Source organism: Mustelus asterias, chromosome 26 (assembly GCF_964213995.1).
Source record: "Mustelus asterias chromosome 26, sMusAst1.hap1.1, whole genome shotgun sequence".
In the NCBI taxonomy this organism is placed as follows: Eukaryota; Metazoa; Chordata; class Chondrichthyes; order Carcharhiniformes; family Triakidae; genus Mustelus; species Mustelus asterias.
This window is the reverse complement of record NC_135826.1, coordinates 31206866-31229113: the sequence shown is the minus strand read 5'-3', so window position 1 is coordinate 31229113 and position 22248 is coordinate 31206866. Positions and strand designations below refer to the sequence as shown.

Genomic DNA, 22248 nt, shown 5'->3' with positions numbered 1-22248 from the left:
GTCGCTCAGCAAATTGCCTCAGTTCCTCCTTGTACAGAAATCCAACCACTGATGCACAATCCAACCAGTTGGTCAAAACACTAGTGCAATTAAGTTGTTCAGTGGCTTGGAAAATGTGAACGTATAAAGTCCAGCAAAATAGGATAAACCCATCTTAAAGATAAAGTAATAATATCTTCGTGACATTGGGGTACATTAAAAAGTCACAACCGTCAGTCTTTTAAAACTGATAATTGATATTTACCCTTTCCCGATTTAATTTATCCTTTGAGTACAAGTTGTGCCTTGGTGGCCTCCTTCTTCATAATGGCATCTTGATATAAAATTGAAACACTCACCTCATCCCCACTATACTGCCTTAAGCAGACCAACAGACGATAAGTGTTGGAAAGCCAGAGTGCCACCATCTCAAAATCAGAGCTTCTCTGCCAAATTTAAATAAGACATTAAAAAGTGTTCCATTTTCCATCTGCTGTTCAAATCAGAATAATTTTGGTTAGTTAAAGCAAAACAATCTCCATAATTACAATAACTAATTCACTCAATTTCTTGCTATGTCAATTCTACACATAATACACAAGAGGTGTGTACAAAGCCAAAATATTAGTCGCTCGAGGGTTCGGTGAAAATGTTGCCCTAATTTTCATCTGTGGTTCACTTGCAACACTCATGCCTCCAAAAGGCTGTGGGTTCACATTCCACTTCAGAGAATCAAACATAATCTTGCCTGATACTAGAAGGACCAAGGAGTACATACAAGTACATAATTTGTTGAAAGCAGTGTCACAGGTAGACAGAGTAGTGAAGGCGGCATTTAGCACACTCGCCTTCATCAGTCAGGGCATCGAGTACAACAGTTGGGACCTTATGTTACCGTTGTACAAGTCATTGCTGAGGCCACACTTGGAGCATTGTGTACAATTTTGGTCACCCTGTAATAGGAAAGACATTGATAAACTGGAAAGAGTGCAAAGATGATTTGCAAGAATGTTGCCAGCACTAGTGGGCCCTTTATTCCTTGGAACATAGGAGAATGAGCGGTGACCTTATTGAGATGTATAAAATCATGAGGGGCATAAATAGGATGAACACAGTCTTTTTCTCAAGGTAGGCAAATTGAAAATGAGGGGGCATAGGTTAAGGTGAGAGGGGAAAGATTTAAAAAAGGGACCCGAGGGGCAACTTCGTCACACTGAGGGTGGTGCAAATATGGAATGAGCTGCCAGAGAAAGTGGTTGAGGCAGGTTCAATAGCAATATTTAAAAAGCATTTGGATAAGTACATGGATGGGAAAGTATTAGAGGGATATGGGCCAAACGTGAGCAATTGGGAATAGCTGGGAGGGGGGAGGGAAGAGCACCATGATCAGCATGGACTGTTGGGCCTGTTTCCTTGCTGTATTGCTCTATGACTGCGACACTCCTGTGCAATATTGAATTGACTTTGAGACTATATTAAACCAAGCACCCATCCACTCTCATTTGGACACAAAAATCTCAGGTTACTATCCCAAAGTGATCAGAAGAATAAGTGAACAATTATTTGGTGGGGGGAGTGATGGTGCAGCAAAAGTTTACGTAGCACCTTTCAGTACCTCGCTATTTTGATCAAAGTATTTTACAGACAATTAAGTACATTGTCAGTTTTGTATGAAACACAACAGCCAATTTGCACACCTCAAGCTCCCACAAACAGCAATGAAATAAATGACTAGATAATCTGTTTCAGGTGTTGGTTAAGGGATAAATGTAGACTGGGAGAACTCCACTGTTCTTTGAAAAATGCTCTTGGTTTATCTCCATCCACCTGGAGGGCAGAAGGAGCCAGAGCCTCAGTTTAGCATTCATTTGGAAAGATAGAAATTATCCCAAATAAAAACAGAAAATGCTGGAAAAACTCAACAGGTCTGGCAACATCTGTGGAGAGAGAAACAAAGTTAATGTTTCAAGTCGACATGATTCTTCTTCAGAGCTAAAAAGAGGGGGAAAATATGATAGATTTCATACTGTAAAATAGGTCAGTGATTGGTCAGAGCTAGGAGAGATTGTAACAAAGATGTTTAGGGAACAAGACAGAGGCAGTATTAATGGTAGTGTGAAGGACTATGGAAGATGCTGATAGTGGTATAAAAGGTAAGATAGTTGGAATGGCAGGAGGGGTGGATTTGCACTGGGACAAAACAAAATTTGGATTAAAAAGTTATCCCAATTTTATGGCCAACCATCCTCCCTCAACCATCACTGTAAATCAAATGATTAACCATCATAGAGAGATTATTCATGAAGGTCCCACCTTCTCAACCTTGACCCTGGCCTGAGGTGTGGTGACCCCTCAAGTTAAATAACCACCAGTCAGCGCTCTCAGGGGGAAGAGCAACGCATGGCCCTCTGGAACTTGGGTGACTTTCATTTCTTTCCCTTGAGGCATGCTATGTAATTTGGCTCATGTTTTCCATACAAAAGATGGCCATTAATTGTAAAATACTCTGTCTGTCTTAAAAAAAAAAGTCCAGAAGATAAGTATTACATTTTTCTATTTATATGACTGACAAAAGTGGCCAAAAGAATTTTATATCTTTGGATTGTAGTTATCCTAACCATGGAAGATATGGGTTGCTAGACTGGACTGTGCAGGAAATTCAGATCTAGGCTTCCTCACATCTAGGCGGTATAATTTCTGAAGACACGTTTTAAATGTGAAACATTAAGCCACAAAGCCTCAGCCTACTCAATAGACCATAGTTCTTCCTCAAGAGTACAAATTAAAAAAGGGGGAGAACTCAACCCAGGTTAATCATGCAACTCCTGAGATCTGACAGCATCTCACCAGTGAACTGCCAACCATGGAATACAGGAGGTAGGGGGAGGGGAAGGAAAAGTAAGCTTTTCCCAAACACAGAAAGGGACATCTTAAGGCCGCATTAAATAGGCACTTATCAAACCACATCTTAAATCTAGTTCATTTCTTATTCCTACCTTTAAGACTTTTTTAATACCATTAAGCATGGCTGTAAACAGGGAATGGGCTCGCTGTTCATCATTTGTGTAATCTGCATGCCTGATGCACATGAAGAAAATGAACGCTGGAAGCGTTGGTAGTGCACTTAATGCGTCAGATTGTGGTTTGAGATCTAAAAACAAAATCAATTCACTAGTCAGCATATAATTTCCGATGGGATGGCCCAAAATTTGCTGTCAAAGTAACAGCAAAGTGAATAGTGCTCACCTTTATGCACAAATGTCACAGCAGCTTCACGAGGGCAGACAAGTGATTTAATGTAGAAGGTAAACAGTTGCTATCGGAAATGTCATCACTAGATTCACAAACACAACTTTTCACTATTTGCCTCACCATTGAAATGCATGGAACAGGATATAAACAAAGCTCACAATGTAAAGCCATTTCAAGTCCAAGTACCCTTAGCAATGAAGTGAATTGTAATTATAGCCAGAAAGCCTCTTTGGCACTGAAATCAAACCATTACAAGTGTAGGTGGCCTTATGGCACAGTGGGTAGCATCTCTGCCTTGGAGTTAGAAACTCCAGGTTCAAGCCCCAACCCAGAACTGGATAGCCAAGGTAGGTGCATTTATAACAACAAAACAGGTTGATTATCACCCTGCAAACCCTTCCGACACATGCCAATATCAGGTAGTGAGAATAGGAGAGATTCCTGGTCAGCCATGTGATGGAATGGAAATAAGATTGGAGCCTTTACCTTCACTATCCAGAGCTTCATATGTGTGACTTGTTGCCACAGCAAGTCAGTCTCCATGATCTGCAACATACAGCCACAAGTGGAGAGTCTAATTGTTGGAAGATCTTTATTTGAAAAAATTGGGTCTCTCTTCTCTGTAGAATCTCTTATTCTTTTATCATTAAAAGCATTCAGTCTAGCCCACACTTTCTTCTCAACCCTGGCCCTTAATTTCACAATCCTTCAGTCTGATTAAGTATGCAAAGCAAATGCATCTCCTTAACTACTCAGGTTCAAAACACCCTACAAAGGGCACCATGCCATTTCCATCTCGTTTCCAAGACAAAATTTCAAGGCAATTAAACATGGGCAAGCTCAACTAATGGTGCACACTGGTGTTTGACAACCAGTTACAGCAAGTTCTGGAACATTGGGGCGAATTTTACCATCCCACAGGAATTGGAGCGGGTGAGGGGCGGACCATGGAAAGGTCCGTTGACCTCAGACAGAACTTTCCGGTTTCGGGGTGAACGAGGCCGGAAAATCCCATTCATTGAGTTTCTGAACCAGCAAACTCTTACACAAGTTTTAATATTTGTTTTCTCATCCTTCGAATACAGCTTTCACAAACAAAAAGGCAAATATTTAAATAAAAGAATCAGAATATTACATCAGGATAATGCAATATCATTGGGTGTGCATATGTTGTCATCTTAGTGCTTTTGATGCAGACAGGTCTGATGAGAGACACATGAACATTTAAGGATCATTTTCATATCTAGTAGTATTGAATGGTACAGCTATTAACATTAAAATATATACAGAGGACGAAAGTGATAATATCCAATTTGTATGGCTGCAATCCAAAGCTTTGGTAAATAAAAATAGGGTGACACAGTGGTTAGCACTGCTGTCTCACAGCACCAGGGACCCCAGTCGATTCCTGGCTTGGTTTACTGCCTGTGCGGAGTCTGCACATTTCCCTCCCTCCGTGTCTGCATGGGTTTCCTCCGGGTGCTCTGGTTTCCCCACAGTCTGCAAGATGTGCTGGGTAGGTGCATTGGCCATTCAGGATGCTGGATAAACTCAAGTCTGGCAGCATAAAAGAGTTCATATGACTCGTAATAGATGGTAAATGCCTCGAGGGGTGTCCACCTAGGGTATGCTGAGCAAAACCCTTCTAGAAAAATATTAAAGGCTCTTTCATGGATGGTGGGACATTTAGTGCATGAGCTCAATAAGCCAAAATTATTGCACATATCAGCTGAAACATTTGAACAGAAATAATCACTTCAAAATGAAAAAAAAAGGGTCCAGATACCCATTTAATTTCATTAAAGAACTTGTAAAATAACAAACTTAGCTTAGTCAAATTAAATTACCATTCTATTATTTCTAGAAAAACTTGTATAATTTTTTAAAAATCAAGTACAATTGCTTCCATGCTTCCATGGATGGAATTTGGTTGAGGTGGTGAGGTGCAATATTCTCCCAACCCAAAGGGGAACAAAAACAATTCTTCCCCTTTCAATTCCAGTTTCCTCATGGGCTTGGAGCAGGAGCACTCTTCTGAGCCCCCACAAGGAACCTTGGGCAACCCTTCTCCAGTCCCATCCTGTGACCAGAATCGGCTTCCCAGAGCATTGACCCGGTGGCACGGTCACTTCTCCGGGTCTCTGACCTCCTGCAGCCCCATTTTAACAGCCAGCCAATGGGCTTACACCTACTTAGCAATCATTTTGGAGGGGGAAGTTAGAAAGCAACATGTGAATGAAATCCAACTGTTAAAATCTTTTGCACAACTGTTTCCAGACAGTTTCAATTGAGCCCCCAGATTTGAAAAGAATCCTAAAAAATCACAACTTCTTTCTTAATGATGAAGGTGGTGATATCTAGTTAGAAAGATCTGAAAATATAGAAATGTATTTAGTATTCTATTAAAAACCAGTGCAATTCAGTCAGCTATTAAAACACACTGCCTTACCAGTGATAAGGTTCCTTATTAAGCGAGCCTCATCTTCTTTTCTGCATTCTAACATTCCCTGGAAATCCGTGGGTTTCCACGAGATGGAAGGCAAGTTGGGTAGTTCATCCACCTTGTAGTCAGCCACGTACATCGGTATTCCTAGTGAGCAAGATGATGAGATAAATCTTGGACATAGATGGCCGTACTTTACTGGCCTGCCCACCAGGGGAATCAGAGTGGGTGAGGTGGCGGACAATGGGAATGTCCATTGACCTCAGGTGGAAATTTCACAGTTGACGAGCAAGGCTGTAAAATCCCACCTTCCAGACTCTAAATGCCAACTGCATCAAACACACCAATCTATGTTCTGCTCAATTTTTTGGAACTTTCAATTCCAAAACATTTTAGGTATGATATCCTGAACTGCAGCTAAACAGTGAAAGATTTTAGTGCAACTGTGGCAAAGGGTTTCACGAGCGCATTTAATTGCACAATCCTCACGCTGCAGTGCTAAATTTTGTAGTGTGTGTGTGTGTGTGTGTGTGTGTGTGTGTGTGTGTGTTGTCTCAATTATGTGCAAGACTGGCAGATACTTTTGATGTGGAGATGCCGGCATTGGACTGGGGTGAACACAGTTAGAGTTTTAACAACACCAGGTAAAAGTCCAACAGGTTTATTTGGTAGCAAATACCATTAGCTTTCGGAGCGCTGCTCCTTCGTCAGATGGAGTGGAAATGTGCTCTCTTTTGACACAAACAGAATGCTGGAACACAGGAGGTCGGAGCAGCTGAAGAATTTGAATCTGGCTGGGGTTATTTAAATCTAATTAGCCCTGGCAAAAACATTTGGGGGGTGGGGGGGCGAAGGGTGGGCATAGTGAGAAAAAAAAACCCAGGACATTTAACAGACTGAAACTGTTCAAGTTCAGTTAGTTTGAAACCTCAGAAGGAATAAATTAAGTTGATTTCACTCCTGCAGTTAGGAAGATTAAAAGAATACAGATTATAAAAGTCAACTACAAAATAGTAACTTAGCATATTGATTGCAGCCAATTGGTTGGGGTGCAACTCAGTATTGTCACTGTAAGAACATTATATGTTTACTGTCTTCACATTCAAAGAAAATTGCTTAGTAAATTCAGGGGCTAATATGACATTTTCAAGATAGTAAAAGAAAAGTTCGGTAGCTAATTTAGAACCAGGCTGTGTGTTCATTATTGTGGGCTCAGTATCAGAAATGTAGCTGTAAATTAGGGTCATACTTGGAGTTTATTTACTCCAGCTATTAAGTAGAATGATCTAAAACACAATGTCGAAGGCAAAGGCAGAAAAGACCCAAAAAGTACATTTTCATTCAAAAAAATGTAAAAATCACAATTAAACATACTTGACTCCTTCATGGATTGTAACTGTTTCTCCAGCTTAATTAGAGTCCTTTCCAGCTTTTCAATTTGCTCCATTTGATCCTAGAAATCAAAAGGCAGATGGGCTGAAACAGCTGTATTAGGTGAATCACAGAAACCCTACAGTACAGAAAGAAGCCATTCAGCCCATCGAGTCTGCACCGACCACAATCCCACCCAGGCCCTACCCCCATATCCCGACATATTTTACCCGCTAATCCCTCTAACCTACGCATCTCAGGACACTGAGGGGCAATTTTAGCATAACCAATCAACCTAACCCGCACATCTTTGGACTGAGGGGGGAAACCGGAGCACCCGGAGGAAACCCACGCAGACACAAGAAGAATGTGCAAACTCCACACAGACATTAATGATCAAGAAATATTCCCAACTTTAACAGCAAGGTGTAAAAGAAAAATTGAGATCTTCTCAAATGTTAGCCATTTTTAGTTCATAATTTAGTATGCATGTTAAATACTCTCAGCATGTCATTCATCCCAAATAAAAGATCTACTGACCCTCGTAAGAGTCCAATGAGTACAGATGTTTTGTCTGACTGAAAGCAAACCCTTAACGTACTTCCAGAAAAGTGAAACCCATGCAACTGCCCAGTTTTTTCACTATGCACCCCCCCCACTCCCCAAGTGTTTTTGCCAGGACTAATTAGATTTAAATAACCCCAAACAATGGAATTGATTTGAAACAAAGTACCAATATGCTTCCCGTCATAAACACATTGGGTATTCATTTGTTTAGACTAAGTACATAGGAACAGATACCCATAGATAGAAAGCTTGAAACCATCAACAGTAGAACTGTGTGTGTGTTATTTTCTGCTGTGGAGATGCCGGCGCTGGACTGGGGTAAGCACAGTAAGAAGTCTCACAACACCAGGTTAAAGTCCAACAGGTTTATTTGGTAGCAAATACCATAAGCTTTCGGAGCACAGCTCCTTCGTCAGATGGAGTGGATATCTGTTCTCCAACGGTGCACAGACACAGAAATCAAGTTACAGAATACTAATTAGAATGCAGTCTCTAAAGCCAGCCAGGTCTTGAAGGTACAGACAATGTGGGTGGAGGGAGCATTCAACACAGGTTAAAGAGATGTGTATTGTCTCCAGATAGAACTGCTAGTGAGATTCTGCAAGATCAGGGGAAAGCTGTGGGGGTTACTGATAATGTGACATAAATCCAACATCCCAGTTTAGGCCGTCCTCATGTGTGCGGAACTTGGCTATCAGTTTCTTCTCAGCGACTCTGCACTGTCGTGTGTCGTGAAGGCCGCCTTGGAGAACGCTTACCCGAAGATCCAAGGCTGAATGCCCGTGACTGCTTTCCCCCTGATCTTGCAGAATCTCACTAGCTGTTCTGTCTGGAGACAATACACACCTCTTTAACCTGTGTTGAATGCTCCCTCCACCCACATTATCTGTACCTTTAAGACCTGGCTGGCTGTAGAGATTTGCATTCTAATTAGTATTCTGTAACTTGATTTCTGTGTCTGTGCACTGTTGGAGAACAGGTATCCACTCCATCTGACGAAGGAGCTGTGCTCCGAAAGCTTATGGTATTTGCTACCAAATAAACCTGTTGGACTTTAACCTGGTGTTGTGAGACTTCTTACTTATTTCCTGCTCACAGGCCAAAATGAAATGGAGACTGGATCACGTGACACTCCCTTTCTAGTGATGGCATGCTACTTTAAAGGCATATTACGATACTTCCTGCTGACAAACCTGGACTTTTTATCGAGTTACATTCATGCCCCATGATATACCCAAACTACCAGAAAGCCCCCAATAAAATTGCACACAAAGAGATTCTAGACAAGCTCAAAATTGTGAATTTCCTCCTGCAAGATTTGGAGCTGGGCAAGGAATGGCTATAATTAGCTGGAATTAGGTAGCTGATGGATGTCAGGCTGAGACGACACATGGAGCAGGGTGTCTCAGGAATCCGTACTTGGGCCTGCAATTGCCCTTGCTGTACATTAGCTGGATTCAGTAAAGTAAAATAAAAAGACAGGATTAGGCAAACTCTCCAGCTTCCAGAAGAGGCACCGAGAGCCCCTGAAAGCAACACACAAAAGTGGATTAGAAAAAAGGTTATTCTGGAGTACAACTTTCAAGTCTTCTTGTCCTGCAATAATTTTAAATTAGCAAATGCAACTTCACTGGATATGCAAAGAAATACATTCACACACAAGTTGTTGCCAGGAAATGGTTTTTCCAGAGACTGGCAGAGGCAAATACCTGGAATAATTTAGCTGCTTCAGTTGGGGTTAGGATGGGATCAGTGGAAGAATATGCCAATTTTTAAGTGATGTTTTGATGATCCACCAATAATGAGACTGAGGTTCATCCATTGTTAGTTGATCTCCATTGTGGTGGTGATGGATAGCCTTCGAGTGACCTCAAAATGCCATGTTCAACATTTCCATTGCTGATTTCAGCTGAAATGAACCAGTGTTTCAAATTCAGATGCAATCATTTCCAACCCTCCTGTCTAAAAAGTGGACATTTGTTTAAAGCATAGAAGAGATGCTGGTGCCCCAAGAACAATAATGAGGAGGTACCTTCCGTGAGAAGGTATAGAAACAGACCCCTTGTACAATAAGAGTTGAGGGGAAATGGGCAAATATTGACCTCCAGTCACCACACAACCCCACCCACAAATACTACTACATCAAAAACTTCCCTTACAAACAAAAAATTTCACTCATTCATGTTGCTTAGAACATGGTATTAATTGTGAGCGTTGCATTTCTTGCAAAAGGCAATTTAAGTTTGACAGCACATGGGCTCGGATAACTAAGAAACCAGAACTAAACCACAAGCTGACAGTTGATAACTTCAGAGACATGAAATGCACAATTCACAGTGCATTATGACAGAGCTAAATCTTGTGAGCAGCAAACCTATGCCTGTATCATGGTCTCTATCTGATACAGGCAAGCAGAAATACTATGTTGGATTTCTGCATTACAGTCAGAATTGCGTTCAAACCATGGTTGCCATGAAACGAGGCATCAAGAGAGCATTAATATTTAAGGAATCAGATGACTCAGCATCAAATAATGATTATTTTACTATCTATTACACAAACTGTCAACACCTGCATATTACTGTCCAGAGTAATATAAAACTGCTCAAGAGAAAGTCTTCCTCTGGGGCTGGTAAATAATCTTTGTAATAGTTTTATTTGAACGGCAATATTTCTGTTCCAAGTAGTTAAGAGACACTAAAATTCCTGCACCACCAGTACAAGCTTTGACAATATAGCTTGCTACCATTCTAGAAAAAGTCCCCCGGATCTTAATCAGCAAGTTTAAGTTAACTCAGCCTCCAAACTGGTGTAGGCACACCCACAGCACTATTAAAGAAGGTTGTTTCAAAGAGCAAAAAACAGTACAGCAACAGGCCCTTTGGCCCACCAAGTCTGTGCCGACATAGATGCCTCTCTAATCTAATATTTTCTTGCCTCTACATGGTCCATATCCCTCTATGCTCTGGTATCCAGATGCCTCGAACGTTATAGAATCTGCTTCCATCATCTCCTCCAGCATCGCATTCCAGACATTCACCATGCCCTGAAAAACTTGCCCCTTACATCTCTTAACTTTCCCCCCTCTCACTTTCAGCCTATGCCCCCAAGTAATTGATCCTGGGAAAAAGACCATCAATCCACTTCATCCAAGCCTGTCATAATTTTGTAACGCTCTATCAGGTCCCCCTCATCCTCCAACGAAATGAAAACAATCCAAGTTTGTTCAATCTTTCTTCATAGTCCATATCTTCCAAAACAAGTAACATCCTGGTAAATCTCTTCTGCATCCTTTCCAATGCATCAACACTCTTCCAGTAGTGTGGTGACCAGAATTGTACACAATACTCCAAATGCAGCCTAACCAAAGTCTTCCACAGCTCCAATATGATTTTCCAATTCCTATACTCAACACCCTGGCCGATGAAGGCCAGCATGCCACACGCCTTCTTGACCACCCGAGTTGCCACCTTCAGGGAACTGTGGATCTGCATGCCTAGGTCCCTCTGTATGCTAATATTCCCAAGGACTACCATTTGCTGTTTACTTTCCTTCTGCAGTAGGCCTCCCAAATCACACATTTGTCCGTGTTAGATTCCATTGGCCATCTTTCGGCCCAGGTCTCCAGCTGATTTATATCCTGCTATATCCGCTGACAATCCTCCTCACTATCCACTGCTTTAATTTTTATCATCTGCAAATTTACTAATCAGACCACCTATAATTTCCTCCAAATCATTTATATATATTACAAACAAGAGGCCCCAGCACAGATCCTTATGGAACATCACTTATCACAGACCTCCAGATGAAAAGTACTCTTCCACTGCCACAATTGTTTCAGTCACAATGAAGGAACTACTGAAAGGTTTGGCTCTAATTTTTAAACTATGACCCCTAGACAGATTCCCCAACCAGCAAAAATAGTTTCATCTACACCATCAGTTCTCCTTAATACCTCAAAACTTTGATACAATTATCCACTAATCTTGTAAATTCAAGGAAATACAACTTTAATATTTGTGTAATCTCTCCCGAGTCCAGGCACCATTAATTGTGAACCTACACACGGGAGATCAATCAGGGTTAGTTGGGGCATTGATGAGTGGCGGGGGGAGGGAAGAGAGAAGAGATTCATGGCTCTAATGGGGTCCTATTAAGGGCACTCATCTTCTGGGGCTGACAGCATCAGCCTCTATTTCATTGCCACGTTTCTAAAAGACCAAGAAACCCAGCCAGAAACTGTTAATTTGTAATCAGACTTTAAATTGCCCCATGGGAGCCTGACCTGACAATATTAAATGTGCCTCAATTGATGGGCAGGACATTTGCTATCCACCAACCTCCACAATGGCAATGGGTGCAGACAGTGACTAGGGGATGTGTTTCTCATTTTAGGAATTTAGCATGCACTCCCCTGCCCATTGCAGGGTTCAGTCCAAGCTCACAACAAACATTCATTTGAATGAGCTACCAGGAGACACATTTTAAATACCATTCAAAAGAACCTATACCTTTAAAAAGACAACTGGGTGGGGGGGGGGTAGAATTTGGCAGAAAATAAACACTACACATTGTGCAGTAGCACAAACAATCCATTAAGTTTGTTCCTGTTTGCTTCCCATAAACTTCAACATTCCTGGTTTTCCAGAAATATTTATCAGCTGCTACAATACCTTGTAGCTTGAAGTATCCACATTCTAAAAACTGGTGTTTTTAAAAAAAATGCTGCCTCCCACTGGAATTCATATACTTGTGCCCTCTGCTCAAACAATATCACTATTTAACTCATCACAATCTTTCACGGGCTGCAGTCACATTTAGCACAAAGGAAGATGGCTATTGTTGCAAAGTTGGGTAGAGTATTTGTAGATTGAGAGGTGGGAAGTTAGAATTTGGCGTTTGTAAGAATGGTAAAATTGTAAAATTCTGCGGGGGTGGGGGGGTTGGGGAAAGCATTGCGTGGTCCTTTTACAAGGTGGTGTCTTTTTTGTGCTTCGAGTATTATAAAAATGTAAGTACATGGGGAGCCCAAACGGAAACATTTGCATCGAAAGGCCAAATAGCACTTTTACCAAGACAACAGGCTTTTGAATTTAGCCAATTTGAATCAGGCACATAGATACCAAGAACCTATTAAACTTAAATCTGATGGCTTTGACAACCTAGGACCAACCCTATTGTGGGAAATATGGATATGTCATGGGTATAAAAAGGGGGCAGTGGGATAAAGAGAGCAACTGCCACCTGCCAGAGATAACAGCTCACAGCTCTCAACTTGAGAGAGAGAGAGAAAATGATTGGCTCTCATAGCTTTATCTATGCACCATCTAGATAACAAAAGGTACCAAAGAAAAAAAAAGCTCCAGACAGAAAAATCAATGGAGAAGGCCCAGAATATTCCGAAGGACACAAAACCTGGTTGTAAAAGTTAGAGAGTGACTAAATTCTATTTTTGATCATGAGCGGGAATTGTATTTATTGGAACAGCATATCATTGGAATGGTGTTTTATTAGTGAATAGTTAGTTAGAATGGATTTATTCGGTTTGTTAATAGTTTAGTTAATTTGTGAAATGCCTTTTCTTGTCAGCTTGAATCTTGTATGTCTGTCTTGAGCTCCATAAATTGGATTTTTTGGAGCAAGGAGATGAATTCGGGCCTGCTCGGTCCACTGTGCATTGGCTTTGTAACTTGAAGAAATGGAGTAAAAGGAAATTGTGGCCTCAACGCAACTTTCCTCCCTACCCGCCAAACCCCTCGATTCACTTCTCAATCATGAATCTATCTAATCCAGCCTCAAAACTCTTCTACCATTCGCTGGGGAAGAGTGTTCTACAGACTCCCAACCTTCAGAAAAAAAATTCTCACCGGGCTGAATGGGAAACCTTTTTAAAAATTACGTCCCTTAGTTCTAGTCTCGCTCACACAAGGAAATATTTCAGAATCTACACCATCTTCTCCTCAGGATCTTGTATTTTTCGCCAAGATCTCCTCTTTCTTCTAAACGCCAATGGAAACAGGTCCACCCTGTCCAATCTTTCCTCATAGGATAACCCCTTCATTCCAGGAATCACTCCAGTGAACCGCCTCTGAACTGCTTCTAATGCAATTATGTCCAAAACTGTACACAGTACTCCAGGGGTGGTCTCACCAACATCCTGTACAACTGTAACAAAACATCCTTATTTTCATATTCCATTCCCCTTGCAATAAACATTTCATTTGCCTTTTGAATCTCTTGCTCTACCTGCACACTAACCTTTTGTGATTATCAGAACACTTCAATCCCTCTGTGCCACAAGAGTTCCGTAATCTCTCCCTATTTAAATAAGATGCTACTTTTTTTTTGTCTCACTACCAAAATAGACAAGGTTACATTTTCCCACATAGTTGAGGCCCCAGCATAGATTCCTGTTGTGTTCCACTCTACATCTTGCCAACCTGAAAGTAACACATTTATGCCTATTGTTTCATTGTAGCTAACCAATCCCCTATCCATGATACATGTTACCCCATACACCATGAACTCTTATTTTGTGTAGTAGTAACATTTTGATGTGGGACCTTATCAAATGCCTTCTGGAAATTTAAGTAAACATACCCACAGATTCCCCTTTATCCACATTAATTTAGTGCTTTGAGGAAGTGCAAAAGTGTCCAACAATTTCCCTTTGGAAAAAAACCATGCCTAAATGCTTTTTAAAAGACAAAATTGTACCCACCTCTGGAAGCTTGTTCCAGACACTCGCCACCCTTTGTGAAAAATTGCCCCACTGGACCTTTTTGTATCTCCCCCCTCTCACAAACTTATGCCGTCTAGTTTTAGACTCCCTTACTGTTGGGAAAAGGTGCTGACTATCTACCTTATCTATTCCCCTCATTATTTTATAGACCTCTACAAGATCACCCCCAAGTCTCCTATGCTCCAGGGAAAGAAGTCCCAGTCTACCCAGCCTCTCCTTATAACTCAAAACAGCAAGTCCCAGTAGCATCCTAGTAAATAATTTCTGCATTCTTTCTATAATAGGGTGACCAGAACTGTACATATATTCCAAGTGTGGCCTTGCCAACAAGACGTCCCAATTCCTGTATTCAACATTCTGACCAATGAAACCAAGAATGCCTTTTTTGACACCTTGTCCATCTGTGACTCCACTTTCAAGGAGCTATGAACCTGTACCCTTAGATCTCTTCGTTCTATAACTCTCCCCAATGCCTTACCATTAACTGAGTAAATCATGCCCTGGTTCGATCTACCAAAATGCATCACCTCGCATTTATCCAAATTAAATCCCAAGGCATTTTATTCATACGTTAGGAACAAAAGGGTTGTCAGGGGAAAAAAAAATTGGACCTCTCAGGGACAAAAGTGGGGAATTATGCTTAGAGCCCAAAGAAGTAGGGTAGATCCTAAATGAATACTTTGTGTCGGTATTCACAAAGGAGAGGGATGTGTTGACTGGGAGTGTCTTGGAGGGGAGTGTTGACCCGTTAGAGAAAATCTCCATTACAAGGGAGGAAGTGTTAGGTTTTTTAGGGAATATAAAGACTGACAAATCCCCAGGGCCTGATGGAATCTATCCAAGGCTGCTCAGGGAGACAAGAGATGAAATCGCTGGGCCTCTGACGCAAATCTTTGTCTCGTCACTGGACACAGGTGAGGTCCCAGAGGATAGGAGGATAGCTAATGTGGTCCCGTTATTTAAGAAGGGTAGGAAGGATAACCCGGGAAATTATAGGCCGGTGAGCTTGACGTCCGTGGTCGGGAAGTTGTTGGAGAGCATTCTTAGAGATAGGATGTATGCGCATTTAGAAAGGAATAAACTCATTAACGATAGTCAGCATGGTTTTGTGAGAGGGAGGTCATGCCTCACTAACCTGGTGGAGTTTTTTGAAGAAGTGACTAGAATGGTTGACGAGGGAAGGGCCGTGGATGTCGTCTATGTGGACTTTAGTAAAGCGTTTGACAAAGTCCCTCATGGTAGGTTGGTGCAAAAGGTTGGATCTCATGGGATAAAGGGGGAAGTGGCTAGATGGGTGGAGAACTGGCTTATTCACAGAAGACAGAGGGTGGTAGTGGAAGGGTCTTTTTCTGGCTGGATGCCTGTAACTAGTGGTGTTCCACAGGGCTCTGTATTGGGACCTCTGCTGTTTGTGATTTATATAAACGATCTGGAAGAAGGTGTAACTGGGGTGATCAGTAAGTTTGCGGACGACACAAAAATGGCTGGACTTGCAGATAGTGAGGAACATTGTCAGAGGCTACAGAAGGATATAGATAGGCTGGAAATTTGGGCAAAGAAATGGCAGATGGAGTTCAATCCAGATAAATGCGAAGTGATGCATTTTGGTAGAACTAACGTAGGGGAGAGCTATACGATAAATGGCAGAACCATAAAGGGTGTGGATACGCAGAGGGACCTGGGTGTGCAAGTCCACAGATCCTTGAAGGTGACGTCACAGGTGGAGAAGGTAGTGAAGGAGGCATATGGCATGCTTGCCTTTATAGGACGGGGCATAGAATATAAAAGTTGGGGTCTGATGTTGCAGTTGTATAGAACGTTGGTTCGGCCGCATTTGGAATACTGCGCCCAGTTCTGGTCGCCACAGTACCAGAAGGACGTGGAGGCTTTAGAGAGAGAGTGCAGAGGAGGTTTACCAGGATGTTGCCTGGTATGGAAGGACTTAGTTATGAGGAGAGATTGGGTAAACTGGGGTTGTTCTCACTGGAAAGACGGAGGATGAGGGGTGACCTAATAGAGGTGTATAAAATTATGAAAGGCATAGATAGGGTGAACGGTGGGAAGCTTTTTCCCAGGTCGGTAGTGACGTTCACGAGGGGTCATAGGTTCAAGGTGAGGGGGAGGGGGGAGGTTTAACATGGATATCAGAAGGACATATTTTACACAGAGGGTGGTGGGAGCCTGGAATGCGCTGCCGGGTAAGGTGGTGGAGGCGGACACACTGGGAACGTTTAAGACTTATCTCGATAGCCACATGAACGGAGTGGGAATGGAGGGATACAAAAGAATGGTCTAGTTTGAACCAGGGAGTGGCGTGGGCTTGGAGGGCCAAAGGGCCTGTTCCTGTGCTGTATTGTTCTTTGTTCTAAACTTCATCTGCCATTTATCAGCCCACTGGCCCAATTGCAAGATCCCATTGCAATCCTAGATAACCTTCACTGTCGACTATGCCACCAATCTTGGTGTCATCCGCAAACTTACTAACCATGCCTCCTAAATTCCCATCAAAATCATTATTATAAATGACAAACAACAGTGGGACCAGCACCGCTCCCTGAGGTACACCACTGGTCACTGGCCCCCAGTTTGAAAAACAACCACCCTCTGTCTTCTGTCGTGAAGCCAATTTTGTATCCAATTGGCTTCCTCACCCTGGATTCAATGAGATTTAACCTTGCGCAACAACTTACTGTGTGGTACCTTGTCAAAGGCCTTGCTAAAGTCCATGTCGACAATATCGATTATACTGCCCTCATCTACCTTCTTGGTTACCCCTTCAAAAAACATAATCAAATTTGAGAGACACAATCTTCCACTCACAAAGCCATGCTGACTGTCCTTAATCAGTCTTTGCCTCTGCAAATGCCTATAGATCCTGTCTCAGAATACCTTCCAACAACTTACCCACCACAGACATTAACTCACCTGCCTGTAGTTCCCAGGCTTTTCCAGGCAGCCTTTTTAAACAAAGGCGCAATATTTGCTACCCTCCAATCTTCAGGCACCTCACCTGTGGCTGTCCATGATTCAAATATCTCTGCTAGGGGGCCTGCAATTTCCTCCCTAGCCTCCCACAAGGTCCTGGGTATTTATCTACCTTGAGCATTTTAAGACTTCCAGCACCTCCTCCTCTGTAATATGTATACTCAAGACATCACTATTTATTTCCCCAAATTCCCTAACATCCATGCCTTTCTCAATAAGCTGATGAGAAATATTCATTTAGGATCTGACCCATCTCTTGTGGATCTGCACATAGATGACCTTGTTGATCCTTAAGAGGCCCTATTCTTTCACTACTTATTCTTGTCCTTTATGTATTTGTAGAAGCTCTTTAGATTCTCCTTTGCCTTATCAAAGCAATCCCGTGTCCCCTTTTTGCCCTCCTGATTTCTCGCAACTCTACTCCGACACCCTCCATACTCAAGGCATCCACTGGATCCCAGCTGCCTATGCCGCCTCTTTTTTGATCAGGGCCTCAATATCCCGAGTCATCCACAGTTCATTACTTCTACCAGCCTTGACCTTCACTCTATAAAGGAATGTGCCTGAACCCCAGTTAACACAATTTTGAAAACCTCCCACTTACTAGATGTTCCTTTGCCCGATAACAGACTCCCCCAATCAACTTTTGAGAGTTCCTGCCTGATACCATCAAAACTGGCCTTGCCCCAATTTAGAATTTTAACTTTTGGGCCGGACCCATCATTCTCCATAGTTATCTTAAAACTAATGGAATTATGGTCACCAGTCCCAAATTGATCCCTCACTAACACTTGTCACCTGCCCTTCCTTATTTCCCAAGAGGTCAAGTTTTGCCCCTTCTCTCGTTAGGCCATCCACGTGCGGAATGAGAAATTCCTCTCGAATACACAAATTTCTTTCCATCCAAGCCCCTAATGCTACGGCTGTCCCAGTGAATGTTGGGAAAGTTAAAGTCCCCTACAATTGCCACCCTATTTTTCTCAGCATTATCTGTAATCTCCTTACATATATGTTCCTCAATTTCCCCACTGACTATTTGGGGGCCTATAGTACAGTCCTATCAAAGTGATCTCCCCTTTCTGATTTCTTAATTCTACCCATATAGACTCAGTGGGCAAACCCTCAGAAATATCCCCCCTCAGTAGTGCCGTGATGTTCAGTAGCTAGTTTAAAAAACCTGTTTAACCACAACAATCTCAATTCCCATGTCTCTTCTTCACTCACTGTCAACATGTCAATTTTACATACATTCCATGAAACAAATAAGGGCAATATACAGAGGATATTGATTAATGTTAAGGCTGATATCCAGAAATAGGATATTGATCTCCAAGATATAGAAAGACGAATCAAAAAATCCATTGCAATGTTACCAGGTTTTCATTGGTAAGACGTGCAATTTCCTGCTTTAACCCAACTTCCATTTGTGCCTCTGATGGCAGCTGTAGTGCCTGAGCAAAGTACTTCTGCTGCTTATTCAACTTCTCTTTCAAGTCTCTGGCTTCAGTTTGAAAAGTGTCTACTTCTTTCACGTGCTGTGCCTTCTCTTCATTCAACTGGTCCATGAGAAGTCTGTATAGGGAGAGAAAAAAAAGTTCCTAAAATGGTAAAAACAAAAGTAGCAGCCAGTCAAGGAAACTTTAATTTCAGGATGGGGTAGGGGAAAGTTGAAAAAGTGACAGGCATAACAGAGCGAGAGTTCCCAAGAACTAAACTGCCCAAGTACCAGGTAGAGGTGAATGTTTGATGACAATTGTAGAGTAACCTTAGAGAAAAATGCAACTCAAATCAAGAAAATCAAGTCTCAAATTAGTTTAACTCAATTGCTTTCCAATCTAAATGTTTGACAGTTCCTGAAAATTTACTCAGTATACCAACAGGAGTGTACCTGACAAAACCATCATTTAACTACTGCAAACGGATAAAACATGATGGCACCATTGTTCTAACCAGAAATAATATACAAATAAAAATGCCATTTAATTGGTTCCAATATCCATTCTATAACAAGGTTATAGAAACTTCAAACGGCACCCCAACTATGACCAATGACGCCAGAATCCCATTTTCTGATTCTATGGTTTGCTCCACCCAAATCCTGTGGTTTTTTTTAAAAAAAGAGCAGTATCTCCATTTCCTCACTCCACTGTTAATGCAAATTCTAGTCTCCCCTCAATCCAAAATCCACTACTGCACACTGAACTATATCACCTTTATCCAGTTCCCTAATCTACCCATTTACAAGTAAATACGGACAAGGAAGGCTTTAATACATTGGTTCATCCATCCAGAATGATCTTAATGCCTCCTCCCTGTATTCATCCAATTCCCACTGCTATTGCAGTAAATTACAATTATGCCAAGGTTTTTGCTTTCACTGCTATCTCTGGCAGTTCACTCAATATATTGATCAAACTACCATGAAGAATCTCAATCAGTGCTAAAAGTTACCTTGTACTTTTTTGAAAGTGTACCCTGGTTCTACTTCTGCAGCTTACTTTGAAGTAATAACTCAGGTCAGCTTTTCAAATGCAAACTGACATCTGTTCTTACACCTTTCAATTTGAGGTTAACAATAAATTTGATTGGCCTTTTTATAAACATGTCCAAATCAAGAGGCTCTTACGAGATCTTTTATTGTGCACCAGATTCAGTCACATGCTCCTGACACGCAATCCTCAATTCTCTATCTTCACAAGCACCAATGTCTGGTTGAAATCCGTTATTAGCTCATTTAGTTAGGCTGCAAACAAAAATGGATCTGCGCCATGAGGTCAGGAGTTGACATGCAGGATTGCTAAGGAGGTCATTACTGCACTGCCAAGGGCAGATCCTCTGCTCATTTCTCCACACCACACACCAGTCATGTATTTTCCTCTTCAGATACTTGTAAGAGCTTCCCATTTTCAATGAGCAATGTGATGAGAGAAGAATTCCAAAACAAGCATTCTTCCTGAAGGATTCTCCACCTATAAACAGCCATTGTCTCCTGAGGTTTTAGATGTCCCACTGTCATCACCAAAAAAAAACTTTGCTGGTTCTGCCATTGCCCATGCTGCTCAGACCATAGCACTGAACAACTTACAAAAGACGGGTAAAACCACCAGAGATCCCAAATGACCTGGCTATCCTAATGGTAGGTAGTCCTCCTCAAACAAAAAGCAAGCTTACAATTGAAATTCAACCTGGTGCTCAAGATAGACAAATGAAAAGCTAATGTACACAACCAGTCAGTTAAATTGAACATTTACTTAGAATCATAGATTCCTACAGTGCGAAAGGAGGCCATTCGACCCATCAAGTTTGCACCGACCACAATCCCACACAGGCCCTATCCCCTTAACTTAATGCATTTTCCCTAGCTAGTCCCCTGACACCAAGGGGCAATTGAACATGCCCAATCTACCTAACCTGCACATCTCTGGCCTGTGGGAGGAAACCCACGCAGATACAGGGAGAATGTGCAAACTCTGCACAGATAGTGACCTTGTCGGGAATCGAACCTGGGTCCCTGGAGCTGTGAGGCAGCAGTGCTAACCACTGTGCCACCATGCCGTACTTGTATTGTTAATGACTGCTTGCACCTTTGGAGGCAGAGATAAATGGCTATACTCAGTCATAAATCACAGAGGCTAATGCTAAGTTGAGATGTTTGCAAAAAAGTACTAGGAAATTTGAAACAAGAAAAATCAGAACACCAATCTCACTCTTGCAGTTCTTTAATACAGTACTATAGTTTAAATTTACTTCTAAATTGCAAGTTTCTAATACCCTATGGTATTTAATACAAGTCACTTAACACATCTGTACTAAATGTGTTGAGCGATTCATACCTTATGGACATGCACTTCTGCCTCAATCTGCCAGTTCTTTGAAATGAGAAGCATGGATTTATGGGCAATGCTTTCTCACTATTGCACAAAATGGCAGCAGGGGAGACAATTAGTTAGGTGAATATCAAACCAGTTGCGCTGATAGGGTTAACCACTTGAAAGACATCTTAGATTTGAATTAGTGTTTATGAGGGAAGGAAAAGGTTGTAAAAGTGAGACAAGCTCCAGGAATGGAATTGTCCATTCTATCACACTGGAAGTTCCTCCGATTGCTACTATAACTCTGGTAGAAGACTCCGATACACATGAACCCTGGGTTTCCAACCACTGGGAGAAATTCTAAGCTCAACCTTAAAACAATGACCTCAAAATACAAGCGTGACATTTTATTTTCCTAAATGGCCATCTTTATGCAAGCAAAACTGCTAATACCATGACAGTCTGGAGTGATAGTCACTTCCAAGTCCAAAGCATTGAAAATAACGAGGAAAATTGGTTGAGACTCCAAAATATTTTTACATTTGGAATATTTGCAGTGAAGGGATAGGAAACTTGCATTTTCTCAAAGCCTGGGCAAAACTGAAATCCAGGTTCTTAAAAAGTGAAAGGACAGTTAGAAAGCTTGCATGTTGGGACAATAATCATTTAACTAGGTGCATATATACAGGATGCAGTACTGATTAGGTACCATCTACATGTCAACTTCTACAAGACTCACTCCTTCTGCAGTGTAGGGATTCTATGATTCCTCTTCTACACTATATTACTCCCATGTAACTCTACCTCATTATGTGGGCAGTACTGTTTCCCACGTTAAATCTCAAGCCCCAAACAACCTGATACTAGAAGGAGTGCCTCTACCTGGTCTAATGTGGAGATACCACTGGGTGGATGGAATGCATCTCCAGTGCTGCCTGACTGGTCTCCATTTTCCACCTTTTAACTTCCAGAACGAGGGGATGTACTTAATACATTTTGCTCCATCTGATATGGAGAGCTGAAAGATGGGAGTGACAGTAAGTGGCATATTGCCAAATGGAGAATATCACTAAACAGTTTTCTTTTAAAAAACG

General features: G+C 41.7%; 1 protein-coding gene across 1 annotated transcript in view; it reads right to left on the bottom strand.

The window, feature by feature from the left end:
* LOC144479694 (unconventional myosin-Vb-like) overlaps nt 1-22248 on the bottom strand; it is a 118048-nt gene that overhangs the window by 10827 nt on the left and 84973 nt on the right. Inside the window, 6 exon segments of the mRNA XM_078198722.1 lie at nt 339-420; nt 2404-2411; nt 2976-3130; nt 5681-5821; nt 7049-7127; nt 18716-18914. Of these exon segments, the coding sequence (XP_078054848.1) occupies nt 339-420; nt 2404-2411; nt 2976-3130; nt 5681-5821; nt 7049-7127; nt 18716-18914 (664 nt within the window).